The 22,738-nt window shown below is 45.2% G+C and overlaps 1 protein-coding gene across 1 annotated transcript in view; it reads right to left on the reverse strand.

Annotated features, from left to right (window-relative positions):
- The window catches only part of Sorl1 (sortilin related receptor 1), a 169,028-nt gene that overhangs the window by 52,663 nt on the left and 93,627 nt on the right, over positions 1-22,738 (reverse strand). The window contains exons 17-25 of the mRNA XM_027411875.2: positions 22,417-22,589; positions 20,755-20,886; positions 18,700-18,791; positions 16,815-17,061; positions 16,053-16,191; positions 10,070-10,243; positions 7,947-8,060; positions 4,332-4,454; positions 905-1,024 (exon numbers count right to left, since the gene is read on the reverse strand). Coding sequence (XP_027267676.1) covers positions 905-1,024; positions 4,332-4,454; positions 7,947-8,060; positions 10,070-10,243; positions 16,053-16,191; positions 16,815-17,061; positions 18,700-18,791; positions 20,755-20,886; positions 22,417-22,589 — 1,314 coding nt within the window. The remainder of the gene's footprint in view (positions 1-904; positions 1,025-4,331; positions 4,455-7,946; positions 8,061-10,069; positions 10,244-16,052; positions 16,192-16,814; positions 17,062-18,699; positions 18,792-20,754; positions 20,887-22,416; positions 22,590-22,738) is intronic.

The following is a 22,738-nucleotide window of genomic DNA, read 5'->3' on the forward strand; positions in this document are numbered from 1 at the left end:
AGAGCATCCTAATGATACACAGGGCTATTGTCTTGGAGCGCATAGGACCAAACTGAGGAATCCAGGAATTCAGGAAATTTTCTATTTTAATTTTAGATTTTGAAAAATTATATAAAAACATAGGGTCAAAACAAGGGTATTAAACAGGAGGATATGTTTGTTTCTCATTATCTTCCTTACTCCGTGAACTACCCAGTGTTCACCACTCCAAATGTTCAATAACACACACCATAATATAAACTCTACCATGCATTCATTCACAAAAATAATGTAGACGAGTGAAACCAAGAGAAAATAGAACATAGTCCCTATCTTACACCACCTAGCATTTGTTTCCCACTCATTAGGTTGCCAATTTTATTTCTGATGAACTCTTACCTCCAGGAAATGCAAGCCCAGTTGGCATTTTAACTGTTTTAGTGAGCCCTTGGATGCTCCATTTTAACAACACGAGCTAGGTTAGTGCTACTCAAACCGTGAATTTGAGGGCTCACATCCATCTGTAACTCCAGTTCTAGAGGATCTAATGCCTTTCTCTGACCTCCTCTAAGAGCACAACATACACATGACGCAAATATACATGCAGGAAAACACTAATTCACATAAAATAAAGTAAATCTTAAAAAAAACATGGTTCCTAGACCAGCAGTCAGTCTATGTGAATGGTTTACTACTTACTGGTCCAGAAGAACTAAGAAAATGGATCCAGACTATAAATCCCTCAGAACACTGTGAAGTTCTGCTCATAGCTCATAAGCTCATCACACAGCAGCTCTGAGGAGGGCTGACCTAGATGCTACTAACGCTAATTCTCAGCATCTAGTTTCTATGCTCACTTAAAGCCCCAATGCTAACTAGTACACAAATAGATGAGCACTATTTACCAGGTCTAAGAAGTACTGACCAGTACAGTTGGCTTCATCAGACCAATCCCTGCAGTCGTTGTCTCCATCGCAAACCCAGGAGGATCGGATGCACATCCCAGAGCTGCAGTTGAACTCGTCGCTGCGGCACTGATGCATCTCTGTGGGGGGAGGAAGCACAGGAGGGGTGTGAGGAAGGCGGGCTCAGAATTCTGCCTCTGGACAAAGCATTTAAGAAATGAGAAATGGACAGTGCCACTGATCCTTCAGACAGCATGGACACAGAGACCTTTACCAGGAGCCATTCACCACGGATCAACCTGACACTGGATGGAAAGCCCTCAAACCAAGGATGTCAGGTCACCTGGAGTAATTTCTACCATACATGCTGGAAACAGGTTCTAGATGTGCTAAGATACTAACACCGTGGGACTCTGAGAGGGGAAAAAATAAGCTTGCCCATTTAGCCTATGCCACAAATATTTCTTCATCTGCTATGGTAATGGAAAGAAAGTTGGGATGCAGTGATGGAGGAAGCCAGAGAGCAGAAGTTCCAAGAAACAGAAGATCCCAGAGATATATTGTTGAGGAAGAGGCCATGTGGGCTGACTACTGGGAAAGTGGGTTTAGTGCTGAGATCTCTGAAAGAGGAGACACAGCTCAGGACTTTCCTCTGGGATGCTCATGGCTTTGCTCTTTAGAGGTTCCTGAGGCCAGTGATGCCATGCAGCTTCACCAAGGATTCCCCATAACATCATTCCCAGGCCCTGGGAGAATCATGGACACGCCCCAATCCCCAGATCCCTACATGGAAATGTCACCAATGCAGCAGAACAAGAGACTGGACCTTTAGAAGGTGACTAAGAGCAGGATCTGTGACCTCACTGAGGGAGAAGGCGCTTTGCATCACTTGTGCCATCTAGGGACACAGAGAAGCCACCATGGGATAGGCCCTCACAAGACAGCAAATCTGCTGGTACCTTGACCTGGGAGTTCCCAGAATTCAAAACAAGGAGAAATTAATTAATCTCTATTGTTTATGTCTTATTGTCTCATTTTAACTTTTTTACAGAAGCCCAAAAGGACTGAGACACAAAACTTCCAAGAGGAATTGTCTTCAGCCTCAGATACAACAGGGGTGGTAGAGTAGTTGACCGCTCAGCACAGCAGATGAAGGCGCTTGCCCTGGAAGACTGACACTCTGGTTCCATCCTCAGATCCCATGTACAAATGAAAGGAAAGCATCAACTCCACGAAGTTGTCCTCTGACCTCCACATGTGTGCCATGGTGCCTGTACACACACACACACACACACACACACACACACACACACACACACACACACACACACACTAATTTTAGAATTAATTTTAAAGATGAAAGCAAACAAGAATAGCCAAGCATGGGACCCAGGGCAGCTGTCCAAATCGCTTTTCTCAAAGGCAGGTTAACAGCAATAGTGGTGAATGAGACATTCGCAAAGAATGACTCTGAGACTTGTGAACCAGCAACAGAGAGCTACAATGAGAGGATCTTGTGATGGGACAGGATTGGGCCATGAACCAAGAGTGGTCCATGGGATACAGAACAGTGATCCTAAAGCTATAGAACGCTCAGTAGTTTGCCTGGAGAGGGAGCTAGACAATGGTAGAGACTTGAACCATGTAAGGTTACATTTCTCCTAAGGAAGGTATATTTCTACTCTGTCCACACACTTCAGCCTTCAGAGTTCTGCAGCAGAAATGAAAGAATGAAGGAAAAAAATGTAGATCCCAGGGTCATTTTTAATGGCATTTGCTGAAAGAATATTATGGAACAAAAAATAAAACAAAAATCCCCATTCCTCCTCTAGCCAGGGCAGGGTACATTCTATGCAAAAGTGGCCCTGAATATGTCCACTAATCTGTTTGTGTTAAAATGATTTGTGAACAGTCCCTGCTCCATTAGATCTAGTTCCTGTGAGTCAAACCACCTGCTCAGAGCAAACAAAGCAGGCCTTGTCCATGTGCACACACACAGCTTGGCTGGACCTGACCTTGTAGACAGAAGGGCCGGTAGGGCCTCAGCAACTCATCACCATGTCTGGGTTGGCGTCTGGCTTCCATTTTCACTTCCCTTTTAGTCTGATAGGTTCCCAGGCTGGTGCAGTACATACGGTACATAAAATCTCCTTCCAGAGTAACAGCATAGGACCACTGCCTGCTAAGATAGGGCTCATAGAATTGGCATGACAGTGCCATGCAACAGAAAGGCATTACAAATGGGGAGTCATGAGCCCCAATTCCCCATCCTGATGTGAAATGATCCTGTCATCTTGAATAATCCTACTAAGGAGACAGTTAAGATGGACCCAAGTGAAAGAGTAGATGACAGGCCCTCCTAGACCCTGTGATGGCAAAACATTATTCTTCCAAATACAAAAACCTCCATTTAGAAACCCATACTAAATCAATGTGGAAGAGTTTATGACATTAGATTGGTTTTAAAAAGAAGAACAATGACTCCGTGCAGCTGGGCACAGAGACATGTATCTATACTCCCAGCACTCAAGAGACTGGGTTCTAAGCTACCCTAGATTATATAGAGACTTTGTCTCAAAAAAAAAAAAATGGAAATTAAAGGTCGCAAAGGTAAGATCCTGGGCCATTATCCCACTTGAACACAAGGTGTGTGTGTGTGTGTGTGTGTGTGTGTGTGTGTGTGTGTGTGCGTGTGTGTAGGGGTGTGTATCTATAGCTATTAAAGACCCAATGAGTCTGGGGAGGGGACAGTGCAGAAAGACTACTCAGTGGAGGAAGTACTTACCGTGCAAGCCTGAGTTTGATCCCCCACCCCCTGTCCAACTTAAAGGTGGGAAGGTGAAAAGTGACTCTGTGGAATTATTCCCCCTCCACATATACACACATACACAGTCCCTCCCAACTCATACAAACCATGGCACACACACTCACATAGACATCATGGACACACATAATAACAATAAATAAAATAAAAAAAACAAAGAACTCATTGAATTCACTGGAAAAAACATACATCCTTGCTTTCACATATCACTTATGGCTTGTCTAAAAGAGAAAGCAGGACCCATTTTTCAGATTGGAAAACAAAAGCTAATCAAAAAGTTAGTGATAGAGGCTGAGTCTAGATGCCGTCTCCTAACCAGGAATCCAACATCCCATTTAGAAAGAGACGTGTGTTCCCAGAGTCACTGAATGCCCATGAAAGAAAGTGAAGGAACTCAACAAAAACTGAACAGAGGAGAGAAGTGACTGGCCCTGCCGTGAGGGCAGAAGTGGCCATGCAGCTGGAGAGAAGTGGCTGGCCCTGCCATGAGGGCAGAAGTGGCCATGCAGCTGGAAGATGCTAAATCCCAACTGTCCATCAGAAACTCTCTACTCCAGCCCACCCCATCCACCAGCACAGCCCTGTGAGCAGCATGGAGACCCTCCCCCAGAACACCCCCTTACCACAATGACTCTCATCACTGTTGTCCCCACAGTCATCTTCAAGGTCGCACTTATAGGAGAGTGGAATACAAGTCCCTGACTCCTGACACCGGAACTGCGTGTCTGCATCACAGACTGTGGTGGCTACAGAGGGAAAGAGGGGACACATTTGTTATATCAGTTCATCCTGTCCCTTTACAAACCTCCCACCAAAATAGCAGTTAAAACTAGCGGGAGGCAGGCTTTAGTTAATAACAACAAGAACTAAGTAAGCCCAGACCTCATGACAGAAACAAATCGCACAGGGACCTGATTAGGCAAGTTAGGTAAGGGCATGTGTTTCCAGGGTCACCTGTAGATAGAAACAGGGCCTAGAATGTGACATTGCTGTCTGACTGGGAGAGGAGTGAGGGGCTGACGTAGCCTCTAAAATCCTTCCAGATTGTGAAGCACTCTTCCCAGTGAGCAACATAAGCAGCATTGTCTACAGAACTACCTACCTTAAAGGACGCCCAACCCTGTACCAGCACCTAACACATCTTACAGGTGGAAGAAAAGCATAGCTAGACTCTTGCAGGAGAAATAACTGTATCTGCACTCAGTAAAGGCTGGGGTTCGAATCCTAGCTCTAACTCTTATCGGGCAAGTAATTTTAACCTTCCTAAGCTGCCATTTCTTCTGTAGTAAAGTGAAGGTAAGGTAAACTGGTGGTAGTACTATGGATGTGGGGTTACAGCCACACCCTATAAAGCAGACTGTAGAGATAATGGACTCCTTTTCTTGTTTTGTTTTGGTTTTCATTTATTATTATTATTATTATTATTTTGGTTTTTCGAGACAGGGTTTCTCTGTGTAGCTTTGTAGCCTATCCTGGCACTCGCTCTAGAGACCAGGCTGGCCTCGAACTCACAGAGATCTGCCTGCCTCTGCCTCCCGAGTGCTGAGATTAAAGGCGTGTACCACCAATACCACCAATAATGGACTCCTAATAGACGTGCCTTTCCTCCATCATCATACCTCAGTCATATGGATGGGTAAGGGAATCTATTGCCTCCTTCTCCTAAACAGAAATGTCCTGGCTGATCCAGAAACCCCAAAAGCCCAGGGAAAGGCCCTCGGGAGACATGCAGGAGACGAAGGCTGCTCTCCTTCCAAGCTGCTGAGGAGTTGGACAAAGAGCAGGACAGACTCCTGCAGCAGAGGGTGGAGGTGTGCAGTGGAATGCAACTCCAAATGGCAGCAGTGCTGTTAGACATCCCAGCAGCTCTCATCTGAGGTTCCATTTCTTCCCTGTAATTGAGCTCGTGGTAGGAGGCAGGGGATGAATACAAAATGACAAGACTGCAGAGGATTCATGTCAAAACCTGAGTGTCTCCCATCCACCCAGCTGGAGGAGTCTGTTTAACAGGGGGAATATGACTGACAATATCCCTCCCAAGTCGCCTGCAACCCCCCTCTTCTCTTCTCCGGCAGCTGACAGGTGTCTCTGTAGTCACCCCATGCCACAGCACCCTGCCACACCTGCCTTGTTCTACAGCCTGGCCTTCGGACAGGGCTCTGCTCGCCATATGGGTCAATAAAGAGACCCGGCCCCTCTGTTTGATTCCCAGGAGAGAGGCCTTACATTCCTTATCACCCCACCCTGCCCTGTCTCATCTGATATGTGGGGGCCTAAGCCAAGTGGGTTCACACATGTGAGAGAGAAGACACCAGAAAACTTGTCTGGGGGCAAGTTGAGGGGCTGTCAACCTCAACTGATAGTCACACCAAACCAGGAGGAGGGCAGACCCGTCTCCATATTTCACCCACTGTAGGGGTTCAAACAGTGGGTTCAAGCTGCAAGAGCAGTCATGGGGCTAGGACTGTGGGAGGACAGTGCTGAGGCTAGTAGCCACCTGAGCAAACACAGAAGTTATGACTTCTGTCCATAAGGGAGCTATCAGGAGACCCTGAGCCTGGGGCACAGGGAAGGCCTCCTGTCTCATGTCCCACACATGTGGAAAACTAACTTGCGTCTCTTTACTTCTGCTATGCCTACTGTCCGAGCTATTTCCCACAGCCCTATATGAAATAATTCCCTTCCATTAGTTCCTTTGCATACTTAATAGTATTTATAAATGTTTGAAAACAGCTTTGCCTAGCCCCTGACAAGCTTCACACCCTCCTGCAACAATTTGGATAAAAAAGGAAAAGGCTGGTTAAACAAAACAACAATCAGAGGCACAATCTTTTCCCAGCCTGCCATTCAAGACACCCCTTTCCTGGATGGGAAAGGCATGCACTGAGGTCAAGGGAAAACAAAAAAACAAAAAAACAAGGGTGTCAGTGTCTCATACAAAAGGAGCAAGGAAGGGCATTGCAAGTACCAGATAAACCTGAAGCGTTTGGCTAGACGCAAACCAGATCACCTTGTTCTAAAGTTGCTACCTATGTGAAGGCATGTGGGGCCCTAGCATGAACTCCACAGAAGGCTTAAATACATCAGTCAAGGCCTATAGGCTTTCCTCATCAACCAGTTCTTATAGTTCACACAGGGAGAGAGCCTCTAGGTAGCCAGGTATTCAGTTTGAAAGACAGGCCTGACTGGGTTTCTGGTTTCCCTATTTACAGTCAGTTTCTCTCTCATCCAGTTCATTCTGCCCACTATTTATCCTTCCAAAGGCAACTTCTTACCATATCACATGGGTGACTCCCATAAAACTGCTGATCTGGGTTATTCCACGAATCCTACCTCCCCTATCATCCACAGGAGTGGGAAGCATGTGGCTCCCTTGTCCAACACTGTCTTCCACCTCTGCTCAGTGTCCCCATTCACCTCAGAACCCCTCATCTGTGCCTAATGGAGCTGATTTGAGTATCTTTCCTGGATGATACAGTCTGGTCCATCACATCCCCCATCACTACACTGCACCATCCAAGTCTCAAGACACGAAATTCCCTATCTACATCTGGCCCAGCAAAGAGCCTGAGACAGGGGTGTTAAATATCTGTGATCATAAGTCTTTATAAAGAGACATTAAAGCCATTAAAACTTAAGCTAGGAAAGGAGAGCTAAGGTTAAGCAGAAGTTTGCCTCTAGGCCCTGTGAAATGGAGTTGGACCTTAGAAGCAATACAAAGGTCACTTTTGCTTAATACACCTACCAGCATTTCCCACGCTCTGGGCCCACTGGCACTGCTGATTATTTATAATAATCTCCCTTCAGCCTGGCACACAGCCTGCATCAGCTAACTGAAACAGCATAGAAGGACCTGTTGCCTGGCTTTGACATGTCTGAGTGTTGAATTTACAAATCAAGTAATGTCACCTGTCATTCACTCTGGAGCTACCAGCTGTGTTACAGTGCACACACTAAGATCATGACCCACATTGTCAAGTCAGCTCAGTTTCAGCCTTGAAGGCTTACATAAAAGTAGCCGTGTGACTTAAATTTACATATGTAATATAAAATAATACTATACATATTTTACATATATTTACATCTGTTTTCTTTTTCTGTTGCCCAAATCCCATTCATCTAGATAACTACCATAGTAGTGACCAGCCAGTATCCTAAACCACAGAAACACAACCCAGAAAGACAAGCAATCTTTCATGTTTAATATCCTGGGAATTCTCCCACACCCGGAGACTCACGGCAGTTTCTCTCGTCACTCATGTCTCCACAGTCATTGTCGAAATCACACCACCAAATGCTGTTGATACAGTTGCCATTGCTGCAGCGATACTGGTTACGAAGACAGGTGTTCTCTAAACAAGGGGGTGGGGTGGGGTTGAAACCAACATTATTCTTACCACTAGACCACAAAACTTTCTGTTTTCAGTTTCCATTTCTCTTCCCTCCAACACCATTCTGCTACAGACGGGATGGAGTCGGGAGGGAGGACCAAGAGAGCACACATGCGTAGGAGACAGGAAGTACCCCCACTTCACCCTACCTCCCCCCCAGTCACTTTCTTTCTTCTTTAAATTAAAACTAAGATGAGGCAGGCTGTAAGTGTTTAGAGGCAATTACTAGGAAGAACAGGAAAATGCTGACACCAACTGGGTCTATTCTTGCCATCAGCAAAAATAAAATACAAATTACACAAACAAGCCCTCAAGTGGCTCTGTCTACAGAGTATCAAACATACCCGGTGGTACACCTACAGCTATAGTAGACACCTTATTGGCTCTCTGTACTCAAGGCATCCATATTCAAGATTCAGCTAATCATCGAACACCAGAAATATTTACGGGAAATTGCATCTCTACTGAACATGATAACTTTCTCCCTCTCCTTGAAATCATTCCCTGAACAACACAGTTCAACACCCATCTGCACAGTATTTACATTGCGGCAGGTATTATTACAACCTAGAGAAGGCTGGATATATTCAGCAGGTGGCTACATGCAAGTGCTATGCTCTTTTATATAAAGGACTTAAGGATCTGTGGAGTTTACTATCCACAGAAGTCATGGATCCTGGGTGAGGAAGGAATGATCTTATGTAGTTAGATACAGTTACATAGCCGTGTATACATTAGTATAATAACCTAGCAACTTACTAAGATTTTATTAATGTATATTCCTCTCTCCTCTCCCTCTCCTCTCTCTCTCTCTCTCTCTCTCTCTCTCTCTCTCTCTCTTTCTCTCCCTTTCTTTTCTTTCCCATCCTTCCTGCTTTCCTTCCTTCTTTCCTTTCTTTCTTGGTTCTATAGCTTCTTCAAAGCAAGGACTTATATAGGCCATAAAAGCATTGTTCAGCATACTGGGTCAAGGACACTAATGGCCTGTGTGGACAATCAACAACATTCCAATGGTGACTGGAGAAAACCTTTGGCCCTCTTATAAATTACTGTTGACCTTCTTTCTAAATAGCTTTAAGATGCCATTCAGTGCATGAGAGAAAGTCTCCTGTTGCTGAAGAAGGAGAGTCATCTTTTCCCCACTTGTACTTTTTAAGGAAGCTGGATGATAAAGCTCCTATTGTCCACTCGCCTGCCCTGGCCTCAGAGAAGTGTGGTTAGGATTACAAAGCAAATATGATCTGGAGAATAAGGAAACACAGGACTGCAGCCATCAATCAAAGTACTTCATGGCAAGGCCACCCTTCCTGGGCTCTCACAGATAAGAATATGAGGTTAGAGACTGAGTCAGTGGCAATGGGCAACAAGACAGGAGTGGGGTGTCAGATTCTCAGAGGAAAAGACTTTAAGCCATTTATTCAAATTCAAACTGGCTAAAGATGAGGCTTCTCCTGTCATTTACTCGGCCACAGCTTGGAAATCAAGATGTTTAGAGCCCAGCCAACATTGATCTGAAAGTCTGGGCTATTCCCAGCTCTGTGATGGCAGAGAGAGATAGAGAGAGAGAGAGAGAGAGAGAGAGAGAGAGAGAGAGAGAGAGAGAGCACAGTCAGCTCTGACAGAGGTTAGCCAGTTATGTCTTGAAGGCATACTGGTCCACTGTTTTAAAGGAACAAGCCAGAGAACCTGTATGAGAGGGGTGGGTGAGTACAGGAATAAAAGGAAGTTGGACCTGAAGAAAGCTTGTCTATTTGTCATTAAACCAAGAGGCACAGTTTTGACCTTCATATAAATAACCCAGGATCCTTGTGAACGGGACTGAAGAACCAGAGGCCTTAGAGCCCAAACCACAATCTCTCCATATCTAATGGGTCTCATTTCCACCTGGAACATCTTCTAATAACCAAAACCTAGGCAATACCGAGATCAAAAGGGAAGGGGAAGTGGGGGAGGAAAGAACAGGGACACACCTTCTTTGACACAGGTGTTGTTCTTCCTCTGAAAGCCCTGAGGGCAGTCACACATCAGGTCCCCAGACGAGAGGACACTGCTGGCCACACCTTCTGGACACCTGCAGCTTTTGCTGTTGTTGGCCTTAGGGAGACACAGCAGGCTGCAGGGCTGAGGTACACAGGCATTGCTTCCTAGAGAGAAAAAAAACAAAAAAGCAGGAGTTCGGTTAAAACGCATCAAGAGGGAGCCAGAGAACATGAACCACACTGAAGGTCATCTTACAGATGAGGCAGTGAGGAGCCTAGAACATCTCCAAAGCATCAATCACACTGATAAACCTCTGTTCGGAGCCCTAAGTAGGGGCCTACACCTCACAGTGAGGGCTTCTCAATCACTTGTTCCCATAAGTGTTTGGGCCCATGGAGCTGGAGGAGAAGATGGCTCAAAGAGTAAGAGCAGTTGTTGATCCTGTTAGAAGACCCGGGTTCCATTCCTAGAGCCCATATGGTTCACAACCATTTGTGACTCCAGTTCTACGGTTCTGATGCCTTCTTCTGATCTCTGTGGGTACCAGGCACATGTGCAGTACACACACTTACATGCAGACACTCACACATATACAAATGAAGTTTAAAGGATGGCTAGGGCTCAAGGGAAGCGCATGTTCCTCCCGGTGGTGTGGAACTGAGTTACTGTAGGCTTAGAAATCAACCAGGAAACTGGAGTGAGGGGAAATGTCACAGAGCATCAGGACCTAAGGTGGTACACAGAAGCCTAGCTAGTGTGTAAATTGCAGCTGTGGCAGATCTGCAGGTACAGGCTACAGAGTCAAGGAGACATGGAGGCTCTTTCCTCTCCACTTCATGGCCCCAGCAAAAGGAGAGGTGGCCTTGCATGGCCATCTGCAGTCACCTGAAGGTTTGAGCAGATCTCCCAACTCTGGGTTCCTTATTGCCTCCCTGTCTTTCAATGACATTTTTTTACCTGCTCCAGCTTGAACGGGTTTCTGCTTGTCAGTATGCAAATGCCCTTCTTTGAAATATATACCTAGATAATGGTCTCCCCTTCTCAAGTACTTTGTGTCACAGTACAGCTAGCTGGCTGAATGAAGAACCACACATAAAACTGATTAGCCAATATCATGCAATAAATTCATAGAAGGGCCAGGCCCTATAATGACCTAACCACTATGATGATCTTTCCCGTGAGTCAGCTTAGTGAGAAGAATGCCAGAAAAGATATCCAAATGCTACACTGCACTCTTGGACAATCATAGATAGACAGACATGGCCTAAATGTTTTCTTTCCTACCCAAAACCCTTCTGCCAGTAAAATGGGAGGATGCCACACCTACTTTATAACAACCATAAGCAGGACACAGGTATGGAGAAGCATAAGGTGCTGAAATCATAAAACATATGCATTGTTTCTTTTTGCTTTGGCTTTTAATCATAAAATAGGGAGAAATAAACATTAAAACCTTTAATAACCTCCCACACCTCCCAGAAATCCATGTGATCTGTTTCCATACACCCAAGACTTAAGCTAAGCTGGGTGGACCCCTTTTGACAAACTGGGAAACAAGATTGATAGATGTTTTAGTTTCTTTTCCTGTTGCTCACAAAAGCAACTTAAAGGAGAAAGGGTTTGTTCTGGCTCACAGTTACAGGGTGCAGTCCATCACTGAAGAAAGAGCTTGAGGGAGCTGCTTCCTTTGTGTTCACTGCCAAAACCCAGAGAACAGATGATGCAATGTTGATGTTCCATTCTCTTTGTTTTCCTGCACAGTCCAGGATCCCAGCCAGGGTATGGTGAAACCCATAGTGTGCAGATCTTCCCACTAAACTAATGTGATTGAGATCATTCCAAACAGATATGCCTAGAAGCCCATCTCAATTGTGATTCTAGCTTCTGTCAGGTTGACAACACCAATTGTCACTATAAATGACCACTAGTATTAACAAGGGCCTTTCAGGTACTGGCAACTTCACAGTTTAAGTGGCATTACAAATAAAAAGTGAAGTGATTTAACGATGATATCATCTTATGCTAAGAAAAAGCGAGTATGAGGCACTAACAAACACATACATATATGCAAGTATATAAGTATACACATACATACACACACATGCGCGCGCGCACACACACACACACACACACACACACACACACAGAGAGAGAGAGAGAGAGAGAGAGAGAGAGAGAGAGAGAGAGAGAGAGAAATGGAAATGTTTTATTCAATGCTAAAAAATTCAAAGACTCCATCAAATGACTCAATCCACCATTACAGCCTCATTGCCACAGCAGAATCGCCAGCAAACCAGATCACAAGCTCTAGTCTTTCTCTGACATCTGTGGGAATCCAGGGATTCCTTTACCTCAAATACCTACATCCCTCACTATAGGAATTGACACAGGGACACTCCTAATGACAAACAACTCAAAACAGATATGGGATGTGTTGTTGTTTCTGTCCCAAGTAAAGGAGGGCTGACAGAATAAATTCCTTAAACATGCTCAATTATAGGATGACATTTGCACATGAACTGTGTCCATAAAATGACATGACAGGCATTTTCACATGCAGAATGAATGGCCCCAGCCAAACAAAAGTGTGGGTCCTATTTAAAGATACTGATCCAGGCAAAGCTGGATGGCACTGCGATATGAGAGGTCACGCAGGGCAAGACCAAGCAAGCCACCAAGTCTGAGGACAAGAATTGGGCAGGGCAGAACATTCCAGTTGGCACAGAGCTACAGAACAGAACGTGGGAGTGCTACAGGACAGAGCACGGATGGAAATGGAGGGAGAACCCATCGCAGACCCTTTACACAGGATGCCATCAATGTGCAGTATGATGACCATCAGGCCAATTAAAGAATAGACAAATGCCCTTTTAGAAGACCTGGCCCAGATGCCTTCACAAGGCATTCTCAGGACCTTTTCAGACTCTCTTTGAAAAATTCCTCCAAAATCAGTTTAGGAACCAAAATCTGCCAGCATCTCACTTAAGTATCTGAATATTTGGCAATTACCAAATTCATGTTGCCTCAAGTAACAGCTATCCATTCCCATTTTATGGATACTTGGAAGCCTGTATTTACGGTAGGCTCTGAAGAATTAAAGAACTCTGAAATGCTTCAAGCCATGGCAGCATCAACTACAAGGGCCCATCATCTTGCAAAATGACCTCTTTAAAGGATGAAAGAGAAACTTCCTACTAGGAGAAACAGCAGTGTCTCTACCTAAAAAACCAGCCAAATATCAAAACCAGAAATGCCTTCACTAGCCACCAAGGATCTCAAACCCATGAGCGGTCCATCTAAACTAAATTCTTTTATTACAGGTTAGCATCTATCAAATCGCAGAATTCTAAATTGTTGTCACAAAACCAGGGCTCTGCCATTCAAGCCATGGCTGGAAGAGGGTGCAAAGCTTGATGGCTTCACTGACGTTCGAGTTTCAGAAGCAACTTGGCTCAAGTTCTCACTAGACAGGTTACTGATCCTGGCTTTCCTGCAGGCATTGAAGACAGTGGGAGTATGTGAAGGCATGTGGATTTGGGCAAGGCCAATGATGGCTACAGAAACCTGCGAAATGCATCAGTATGGTATGAGTGACAGAGCTAGCCCTTAGAAATGCACCTACCATTACTTTATGCTTGGCTACTAGAAAGCCCTACATGTGTTAGGAATGAATAACAAAAAATGAAGGTAGATGGCCTGGCACTGTATGCATCCTGCATTGGGACACCCTCTCAGAGAGCTATAGAGAGGCAGGGTGGTTAAAGTGAAGAAGGTTATGGCTGGAGGGCATGCACAGCATTGGTAGTCAGACTCACCACTGAAGCATTAACTCAAACTGGGAGGCTGCGAGCTGGCATTTTTGCAAGTGACAGCCACCACTGATCATGCATCCCTGTCTGGGTCCTTCCCACCAGCACTTCTATGTCTAACCAGACCTTCCTGAGGTGCAGACACTACCCCAACCCCCTGAATCATTCTTCTCTGGCTAGTTTAAGTGACAGTCACTCTTTAGGACATGAATGGGAAAGGACAACTATGCTGAGACCCTGTCCAGCATACAGAGTACAGGGTTTCGGACTCCCCAGGTGTGTGTGGGCTGGGTGTGACTGGCTCTCAGCTTGGGTGCTTGGGTTGCTGGGCTAAGAGGCAGCCAAGATGGGACGTGGTGGGCAAGAGACAATCAGGTCACTGGAACAGTGCTATAGCAACTGCTGGGTAAACACACAGCACACTATGAGCACTCAGAAAAATGGAGCCATGCTGCACTAGGTGGCTTCTTAAGAGAGCATTCTGTGGCTTGCAAAGTGAAGCAGAGAGGGTGGTGTCCTTTGTCCCAGGCTTAGAGAGAATGGTGCTGAGGCTGCTAAGCAGGGCCCCATCATCTCATCCTACTTTAAATTGGATGAGTCTCAAGGTTAGCTGGAGCTGAATAATACCCTGTCTCAAAACCATAAAACCACAAAACCATTAAAACAGGTATCTCCTTCAAAAACTGGGAAAAAGAAAAAAGAAAAAGGTGGCTTCTCCATTTAGTGTCAGCTCTCACACTGATGAGTACCTTTGAGAAGACTAATATCTATGATTTCTTTCTTTAATTTACAAACCACGGATCATAATACCAATCCCCCCTCCACCAGTCCTGAAGCCATACAAATAATACTGACTTGTATTTGTACAACGCTTCATAGTCTTTGAAGGGAGTTCTCACACAATCTTCCTTAGTTCCCAAGGGATAGCAGTGGTTATCTATAACTGTATTATTTTCCCTGTCAATTTTCTCTTCATGTGGTGAGCCAAGAAACACAAAACGGTATCTATCAACCCTATAGTTCAGAACAGGGAACCCAGTAGTGTGTCAATGGAGGCAAGTCAGCAGGCCCAGGAAGCTACTTAATCCCGTAGAGTTAAGGAAGGCATGCTTAAAGGACTATTCTTCCTGGCAAAGCTTCAACTTTCTCCTGGAGAATCAGGAGTCTCCTTCAAGATAAACTAACAGTCAACCAAGGATGAAATAGAGCTTCCGAAGCCTCAGTCCTGGCTAGCAGGACCAGCAGGGCAAAGCTCAGTGGGAGGTTCTGGAACCCTGAGCCACCAGTTCTAAAAGAAGCACAGCCAGGAGTGGGTGGGGCACAACTATAAACCTGGTGCTCAGTGAGCTGAGGCAGGAGGATTAAGAGGTCCAGGAAAACCTAGATTACACAATGAGGCTCTGTTTCAAAAAGGAAGCAACAGAAAGAATCAGGCATGGTAGTTCATGCCTGTACTTCCAGCACTTGGAAGGCTGAGGCAGGGGCATGGCCAGGCTGGGCTCCCCAGTGAGTTTCGGGCTAGCCTGAATTGCAATGTGAGAATTTGTCTCTAAATAAAAATAAATAAAATGAAAACAGAAGCTCTTCCCCTCTTTGCTCATCCCTTCTTTCAACAAATAAGAACTGAGCACCTACTAAGTGCTACACACTGGTAAAGTATTGAGGAGAGAAAAGGCTTATTCATTTCCTGAGCTTTAGTTGTTAAAGGTGGGAATATGAATGAAAATAACACAACAGCACTAAGCATGGCTACAGAAGTAGGAATGTTCAATGGGCAGGCAAGCATCTGGGCAAGCAAGCATCTGGGCACCCAGCATGCACCTCTCTTTGTCAATGTGCTAAACTGGGATTAAGCACATGCTGGGCCTCTCACAGCTGCAACCAGAAACCCATACCACCCATCAGTGAGGAGCTGAGGGCAGAAAAAGGGTGTAATCACCCACCAAACCCCAGCACTCCAGGCAGGCAGAACATGCTGTCTTCCAGCTGTTTGTGTATCATTAGAAAAGAAATTAAGATGTCATTAGGAAGAAATTAAATAATGTGCATGTTGTCGTGACAACAGAGAAGCAAACTGCCAGATCTTGCACTGAGATGAGATTGCCCACATGCAGCCCCTTTCCGGGGACCAAGTCTGGGGAGAGAGAAGAGGAGACGGCCTCACCAGCATTCTTTCCTTTGTAGAAGATCTTCATGTCCATCAGGCCTGTGAGCTGGCTTGCTAGAATCTCCATCCGGGAGCCGCTGTATTTCGAAGCTCTGAAGATGCTAAGCTGTGACCAGTCATCCCAGTAGATTTCATTCTAAAGAGAAAACTTTACCTGTTAATCTAGTTCAGTGGGTCTCCTTTCAGGACACTTCACGAGGACAAGGGCCACTCCACACCACCACGATGTGGGGACAACAGATAATTACTGAATAACAGGTCTGATCAAGATTTCACTTAAATACAACTGTCAGTGCCTTTATTGAAACCTCACCAACTGCCCACCAGGAAAAAGATGGCCTATCTAGTGCACATTTAGTTGGACCAAGTAGGAGCCTCAGTGTTGAAATATGTTATCCCATGTTGGGTAGAGGCATTTTCTCCCTAGATAATGTAGGTGGTCCACAGTTCATTTTCAGTCAACTGGAAGTGAAGCAAGAGAGGACGACATGGAACTGAAATACGGTCCCTAGCAGTGAAAAGCAAGAACACTCATAGGAAGCAACCTCAACTTTCAGCCTGTTGAAGTATGAGCAGTGGTAGAAGCCTAGCATCCCTCCATGAAGGCTGGAGACAAGTTAGTGCAAATTTGGAAGAGAGTCAGTTTCCAAGACATTAGACAGACTCTTTGCAAAAGCCCAGCAGACCCCAGATCTGCACCTCACATGTTCTTCTCCTGCTCTGGCAGATGGCACAGAGGCACTCGGCAGAAAGACTCACCTTAAAGACAGCAATGGCGTAAGGGTGTGGGAGATTGTCCAGGATGACTGAACGCTGCTGGCCACTGAAAGTGATGCGTTCGATACAGTCCAGGTAGGCATCTGTCCAGTAGACCCACTGGCTGTCTACAGAGATGCCATTGGGCCACTTCACATCCTCTGACACAAGACGGTAAGCAGCCGAGCCATCCATGTTGCTCCGGTAAATCCCGGGCTTCAAGTCTCCCCAGTCGGTCCAGAACATCACCCTAGTCAATAGAGGGATCAAACAGTCTCATGAGAATGAGACAGGAGAGCCCTGATTCTGTTTCCAAGAGGAAGTAGAATAATCATTAGAACAATCGACATCAAAACAATCATTATTACCTGTCATTACAATATTTGAGAGTCTTTCAGAAATTTAAAATAGCTGAATTTGATTAAAAAATTCACCTACTAAAGTCCATCTATAATCACATTATTGCAACACTATACAAAGAAATGTACATATATGTATATTAATCTAAATGCTAATTGGTAGAGGAAGTATTACATAGTATTATACAACAGAATACACCTATTGCAATATCCCTAAAATGTTGTATACGAAGTACTTTAAAACCTATTCTCAACGACACAAACTAGAGTCACCTCAGAAGAAGCAATCTCAATTGAGGAACTGCCTCCATCAGACTGGCCTGTGGGCATGTATGTGGGGATTATCTTGATTGATGATTGATGAAGAGAGTCCAGACCACTGTGGGCAGTGCCAGCCACAGGCAGGGGGTTCTGAGTTATATACGAAAGCAGGCTGAGAAAGCTATGGAGGGCAAACCAGAAAGTGTGGTCTTTGTTTCAGTTCCTGCCTTGGCTTCCTTCAGTGATGGACTATAACCTATAAGCAAAATAAACTCCTTTCTCCCATCAAGTTAGCTTTGATCCAAGTTTTTAATCCCAGCAACAGAAAGTAAACTAAAATACTGAATGTGCTCTGATAAACTATTGTCATTCCATCCACATGTCTTTTGACAGGCAGAAAAACACAAATACCCTACAATTCTATCTGATGTGATGTGTTGTGTGTGTCACTAAGGGGCGCTAGCTATATTTAAAGATCATGATTGAACACCGGTTTAAAAAAAAATACTCCGAATAATACAAGCAAAAAATTAACAGTAGCTATTATGTATGACTAATGGTGACTATTATGTAACAGTGATGTGATTATATTCCTAGGCTGTAGGAGGATGAAGGGTGAAGAATGAGAACGCAGCAAACATAAGTTTCCTTTCAAAATCTTCTGTTCTCTCTTAATATCTTTAACCAAGTCCTTAGATTTCTTTTAGACTTTTCCTTTAAAAATAGTGCAGTTCTCAATTATAAGTATACCAAAAGAGAAAAGTTAACCCGGTATCTCCTTCTTAGCTATGTTTCCTGTGATTAAGGAGTTAATAAAAGGTTGCCATGCATACCCCAACCGCATGTTAATTTTAAATAAGAAAACATGCACACGCTGAGAGTTGGGTGTGTGAGAAAGACTGATTGAATTAAATGTTTGTGAAATGCATGAAACTCAAGACAAAAAAAAAAAATCCTGGAAATGTGCAAGAATGTACCACCAGTGGCCTGCCTGCTTCACAAAGACTCTCTTCAGTGTTACCTTTCCTGTAGAAACACCACACAGATGCAAGACATCCGGAGACCTTAGGAGAGCTGGATGTTTGCTAATCAAACACACATGGTATCACCAGACCACAATTACCAAGCTATGGCTTCAAAAGCCTCAGTCGACCCGTTACCTCCTTCATGATCAGGAAAAGCAAGAGCTTTGCCCCAAGTTTGCACTTTCATGTGCATTTGTTGTAGTAGTGAGCATAATGCTGACTCCCCACAGGGGACACACTTACCCCTCTTGGGGTACAAGGACTAGAGCCCTGGGCCGATCAAGCACCGAAGAATTGACGATGGTCAGTCGGAAGTCGCCATCTGGATTAGCTACCTGACGATACAAAGGTAGGGTGGGGGAAGACCAAGAGGGATCTGAGCCCCTTACAAAGCCCAGATTGTGAAAACCCTCCATCAGGCCCTGCCTGCAGGCACACCCTACATGCCCCCTCTGTGCCCTGCCTGCAGGCACACCCTGCACACCCCCTCTGTGCCCTGCCTATAGGCACACCCTGCACACCCCCTCTGTACCCTGCCTACAGGCACACCCCACACAGCCCTTCTGTTTTCAGCCTACAGGCACACCCTGCATACCTGCCTCTGTGCCTGAATACCACTCTAGAACCACTGGAAAGCCTGCCTTGATTCCCAGTCAGAAAGCACAGAGCATGTCCCTGGCTGAGAAAATTTTCACATGGGCTGACGGGGAAGCTGGAACTGTGTGTTTCCTGATCCCAACCCCAGGGCCTAATAACGTGAACAAAAGTAAAAGATGTGGTCCTTCCAAGTCCACAAAGCCCCATTTACGTCATTCTTCAGGACCCCACACAACCCACACATTTCTTCCTGCACACTTGAAAGCATCCCTAGACCACTGATAATTCCTGTAACAGTGTTGGTGCTAAGCAAGTAGGTGTTGCTGAGTTGTTTGGATGGATGACAAGGGAAGGAGTCTGCATAGGTAGTACAATTTTGGGTTTGCTCTTTTAAAATATGTTCAATTCCTGGACGTGAAACTACAGTTTTGGAGGGCTGGCTGTACCCAACCGCCATCACTACTTTATATGAATTTCTTCTGCCAGTTTCCAGGGGAGACTCCCCTCCAGCATCCGGTTCAGCTAAGAGGGTAAAAGCTTCCCCATTTATTTCATCTCTCTTCTTACCACCCACTCCCCAACCACACAATCACATGACTTGCTTCATGTTCTTCTCAGAACCATCATCATCAGGGCAGGTTTCTTTATCTTCTTATCGCCTTGCTTCTTCCACTGAGCTAGTTTGGTTGAGGGGTTGTCAGTGGTTTCCATTTGCTTTAAGACAAGATCATTGTGTACCTCAGGCTGGCCATTGAACTTACAATGTAGCCAAGGCTGGTCTCAAAATCTTGATCTTCCTACCTCAGCCAAGTGCTGGGATTACAGGTACATACCATCATACCAGCTCCATTAAACTTAATGCCAATCAGAAAGAGAATGTGTGTGTCCTTCCCACTGCCTGATCATGGAACCATCAAACTTAAGAGCAGGCCTGGCACATGACCTGCACCAAGGAGCACTCATTCAACAGCTAAGTAAATGACTCTTGCTGTCAACATTAAGAAAAATGAGATTCAGGAAGCCCCTTGCTGCATGTCCCATAGCGGGGAGAATGATGCATGAATCCAGGGCAGCCTTCAAGTCTGTGTCTCCTTCTCACTATGTCACTTAGCTCTCTGTGTCTCCCTACTGTGTTTTTTCCCCATTAACTGGCAAGTCACAGTTTCATGCAGCGCCAATACAAAGATCTGCTGGGACAGTATTCTAGGGCCACAGCAGTAACCTGCCAGACAGGGTGCACATATGATTCTTCAACACAATACTTTGAGCAGTTTACAGGCCCTCCATCGCCTCATGTAACCATGGCTATACAAGGTGGAACAGGTTTCTGGGCAGCCAGATAGAGATCAATAACGATAATGATAGAGGCATTGTTGCTTTAGATAATAATGGACTGTTATTGTTATGAATGATTACAACGTTATGAAATCATCATCATTATTGTTATTATATGATGCTTCTACTAGCCAAAATACAAACTCTTCTGTATCTTAAATGACACCTCTGGCTTTGTGTCCTCACTTGGGTTCCTCTGAGATGACCCCCTTTCATATCTTCAGAGGTTCAGAAAGCTGAGGCCCTGGAAACGCTGGGAAATTTCTCGAGTTACATGACACACTGCTTTCTGTCTTGTGTCAGATCTGGCTCAAAGCCCAGCTGCTCCACCTGTTTGCCTAATGAAGAACAGAGGAGTACTCGTACCTCAATCTTTTTAAAGCCAGCATCCACCCAGTACAGTAATTGGCTGAGGGGTTCGAAGGCCAAAGCCTCCACAGTCTCCAGGCCCGAATTGATGATCACCTCTTGCCCGGTGCTTCCATTCAAGCAGAGACGCTAGGGAGAGAGCAGTAATCAACACTGAACTGTGCAGAAGACTCAGGCCAACCAGCCAGCCCCAAGGACAGTAACCCTGCCTTCAGCTAGCTGGTCTGCCAAGGACATAAAGTTTTATAGGAGGAAATGTGGGTTAGATAGGAGAATCTTCAAGACCCTGCTTTAAACATGACAGGCAGAATTTAATCATTTCTATTACTGCATGCTAGTATTGTAAGCACAGATTACTAAACTATGGCCTGTCTCGGAGTAATGATCTATTCACAGAGACATAGGATTCTGCTGCTTTAAAATAAATGAAAAATAGATGCTGCTACTTTTTAATTCTCCTGTCTCCTTTCATAGTCTTTTATCCCTTGCAAGGCTCTTGGACACTGGGTGTCATTGTTGGGACAGTTACACTCAGTGGTCTTCCCCAACCCCAACCTTCATATTGTAAAACTTACATTAGGTCTGGACTTTGGAACCAAGTAGACAAGGAGTCAATATGACATAGCTCTCTCTTTTTGCCTCTTTTGAACCTATGGCCTGCTTGCTAGATAAGTGATCTACCACTGAGCTATATTTCTAGGTTCATTTGGGGATGGAGAAATGGCTCAGCAGTTTAAAGTACTTCCTGCTCTTGCAGAAGAAAGTCCAGTTCTCAGCACCCACATGGCAGCTAGCCAAGAGTCTGTAACCTCAGTTCCAGAGGCTACTTCTCCTGGCCTCCTCTGGCACCAGGCATGCAATGGTGCACGGACATACATTCGGCCAAAACACCCATACAGTAAAATTAAAAAAATAAATATTTAAAAATGCATACATTTGAGCATATGAGTATATGATCAAGTGTCTGGCCTATCAAGGGATCTTTAATACCTATATCCTGTGAGGTGTGTGTGTGTGTGTGTGTGTGTGTGTGTGTGTGAGAGAGAGAGAGAGAGAGAGAGAGAGAGAGAGAGAGAGAGAGACTGTGTGGTGGTGTTGGATAGCTGTTTTATTTTTGTAGTCCTGAGAATTGAAACTGGGCCTTTGTGTGTGTTCACTGGGTAAACACTGATCCACTGGGCTGTATCTCCCCTGAGTGTCTAGGTTGAAGCCATCCACCAGCCCCACACAGCCTCCCGCCATGTCCAGCCACTTCCTGGTTCTTGTCTGAGTTCAGGAGACCTGGGGTGAGTAGTTATGCAAATTGAAGATAATTGGAGTGTCACTACACTTTGACTTGGAGGGGAAGATACTAAAGAGGAAGTTGGCAACTGACAATTCCACATCACTGGCCCTAGAACCTGCCCAGCAGAAAAAGTGAGACCTCAGATGCAGTCAGGGATACAGATTGGGGGCATCCTTTATCCTTCTCACAGGGGTAGAGCCAGGCAGGGGAAGAAAACTACAACAGAAAATTGCAGTTTCATGTAGCAACCCAAGAATGTGTTACCATGTGCAAAACACTTTCGGCTCACCTACTTAAGCCTCGCTTGAAGCCTCTCAGGACTGGATAGTCAGAAGCCACAGCCTCAAGACTTAATCAATGGCTGACAGACTCACCTGGATGGTGTCCAGCGCCAGGTCTGACCAATACAGGCAGTTGCGTTCATAGTCAAAGTCCAGGGCCACAGCTGCCCGCAGCCCTGAGAGAGGCAGCTGCTCCGTGGCTCCAGAGGCCAGGTCATAGCGGTAGATGGACTTCCGCACAGCATACAGGATGAACTCATTCTCTTCTGCAGATACAAAGTAACCATGATAGCCAGGGATGCTGAAGACTGACTAGAGGCCAAGCCTACTTTTTTCTCACACACAAATCTCAACCCCCTTTGTCACAACAGTAGCCCAAGTGCAAGAGCTTAGGAATCTAAACTCAGGACACAGA

The sequence above is a fragment of the Cricetulus griseus genome, chromosome 4 (genome assembly GCF_003668045.3).
Source record: "Cricetulus griseus strain 17A/GY chromosome 4, alternate assembly CriGri-PICRH-1.0, whole genome shotgun sequence".
Lineage (NCBI taxonomy): Eukaryota > Metazoa > Chordata > Mammalia > Rodentia > Cricetidae > Cricetulus > Cricetulus griseus.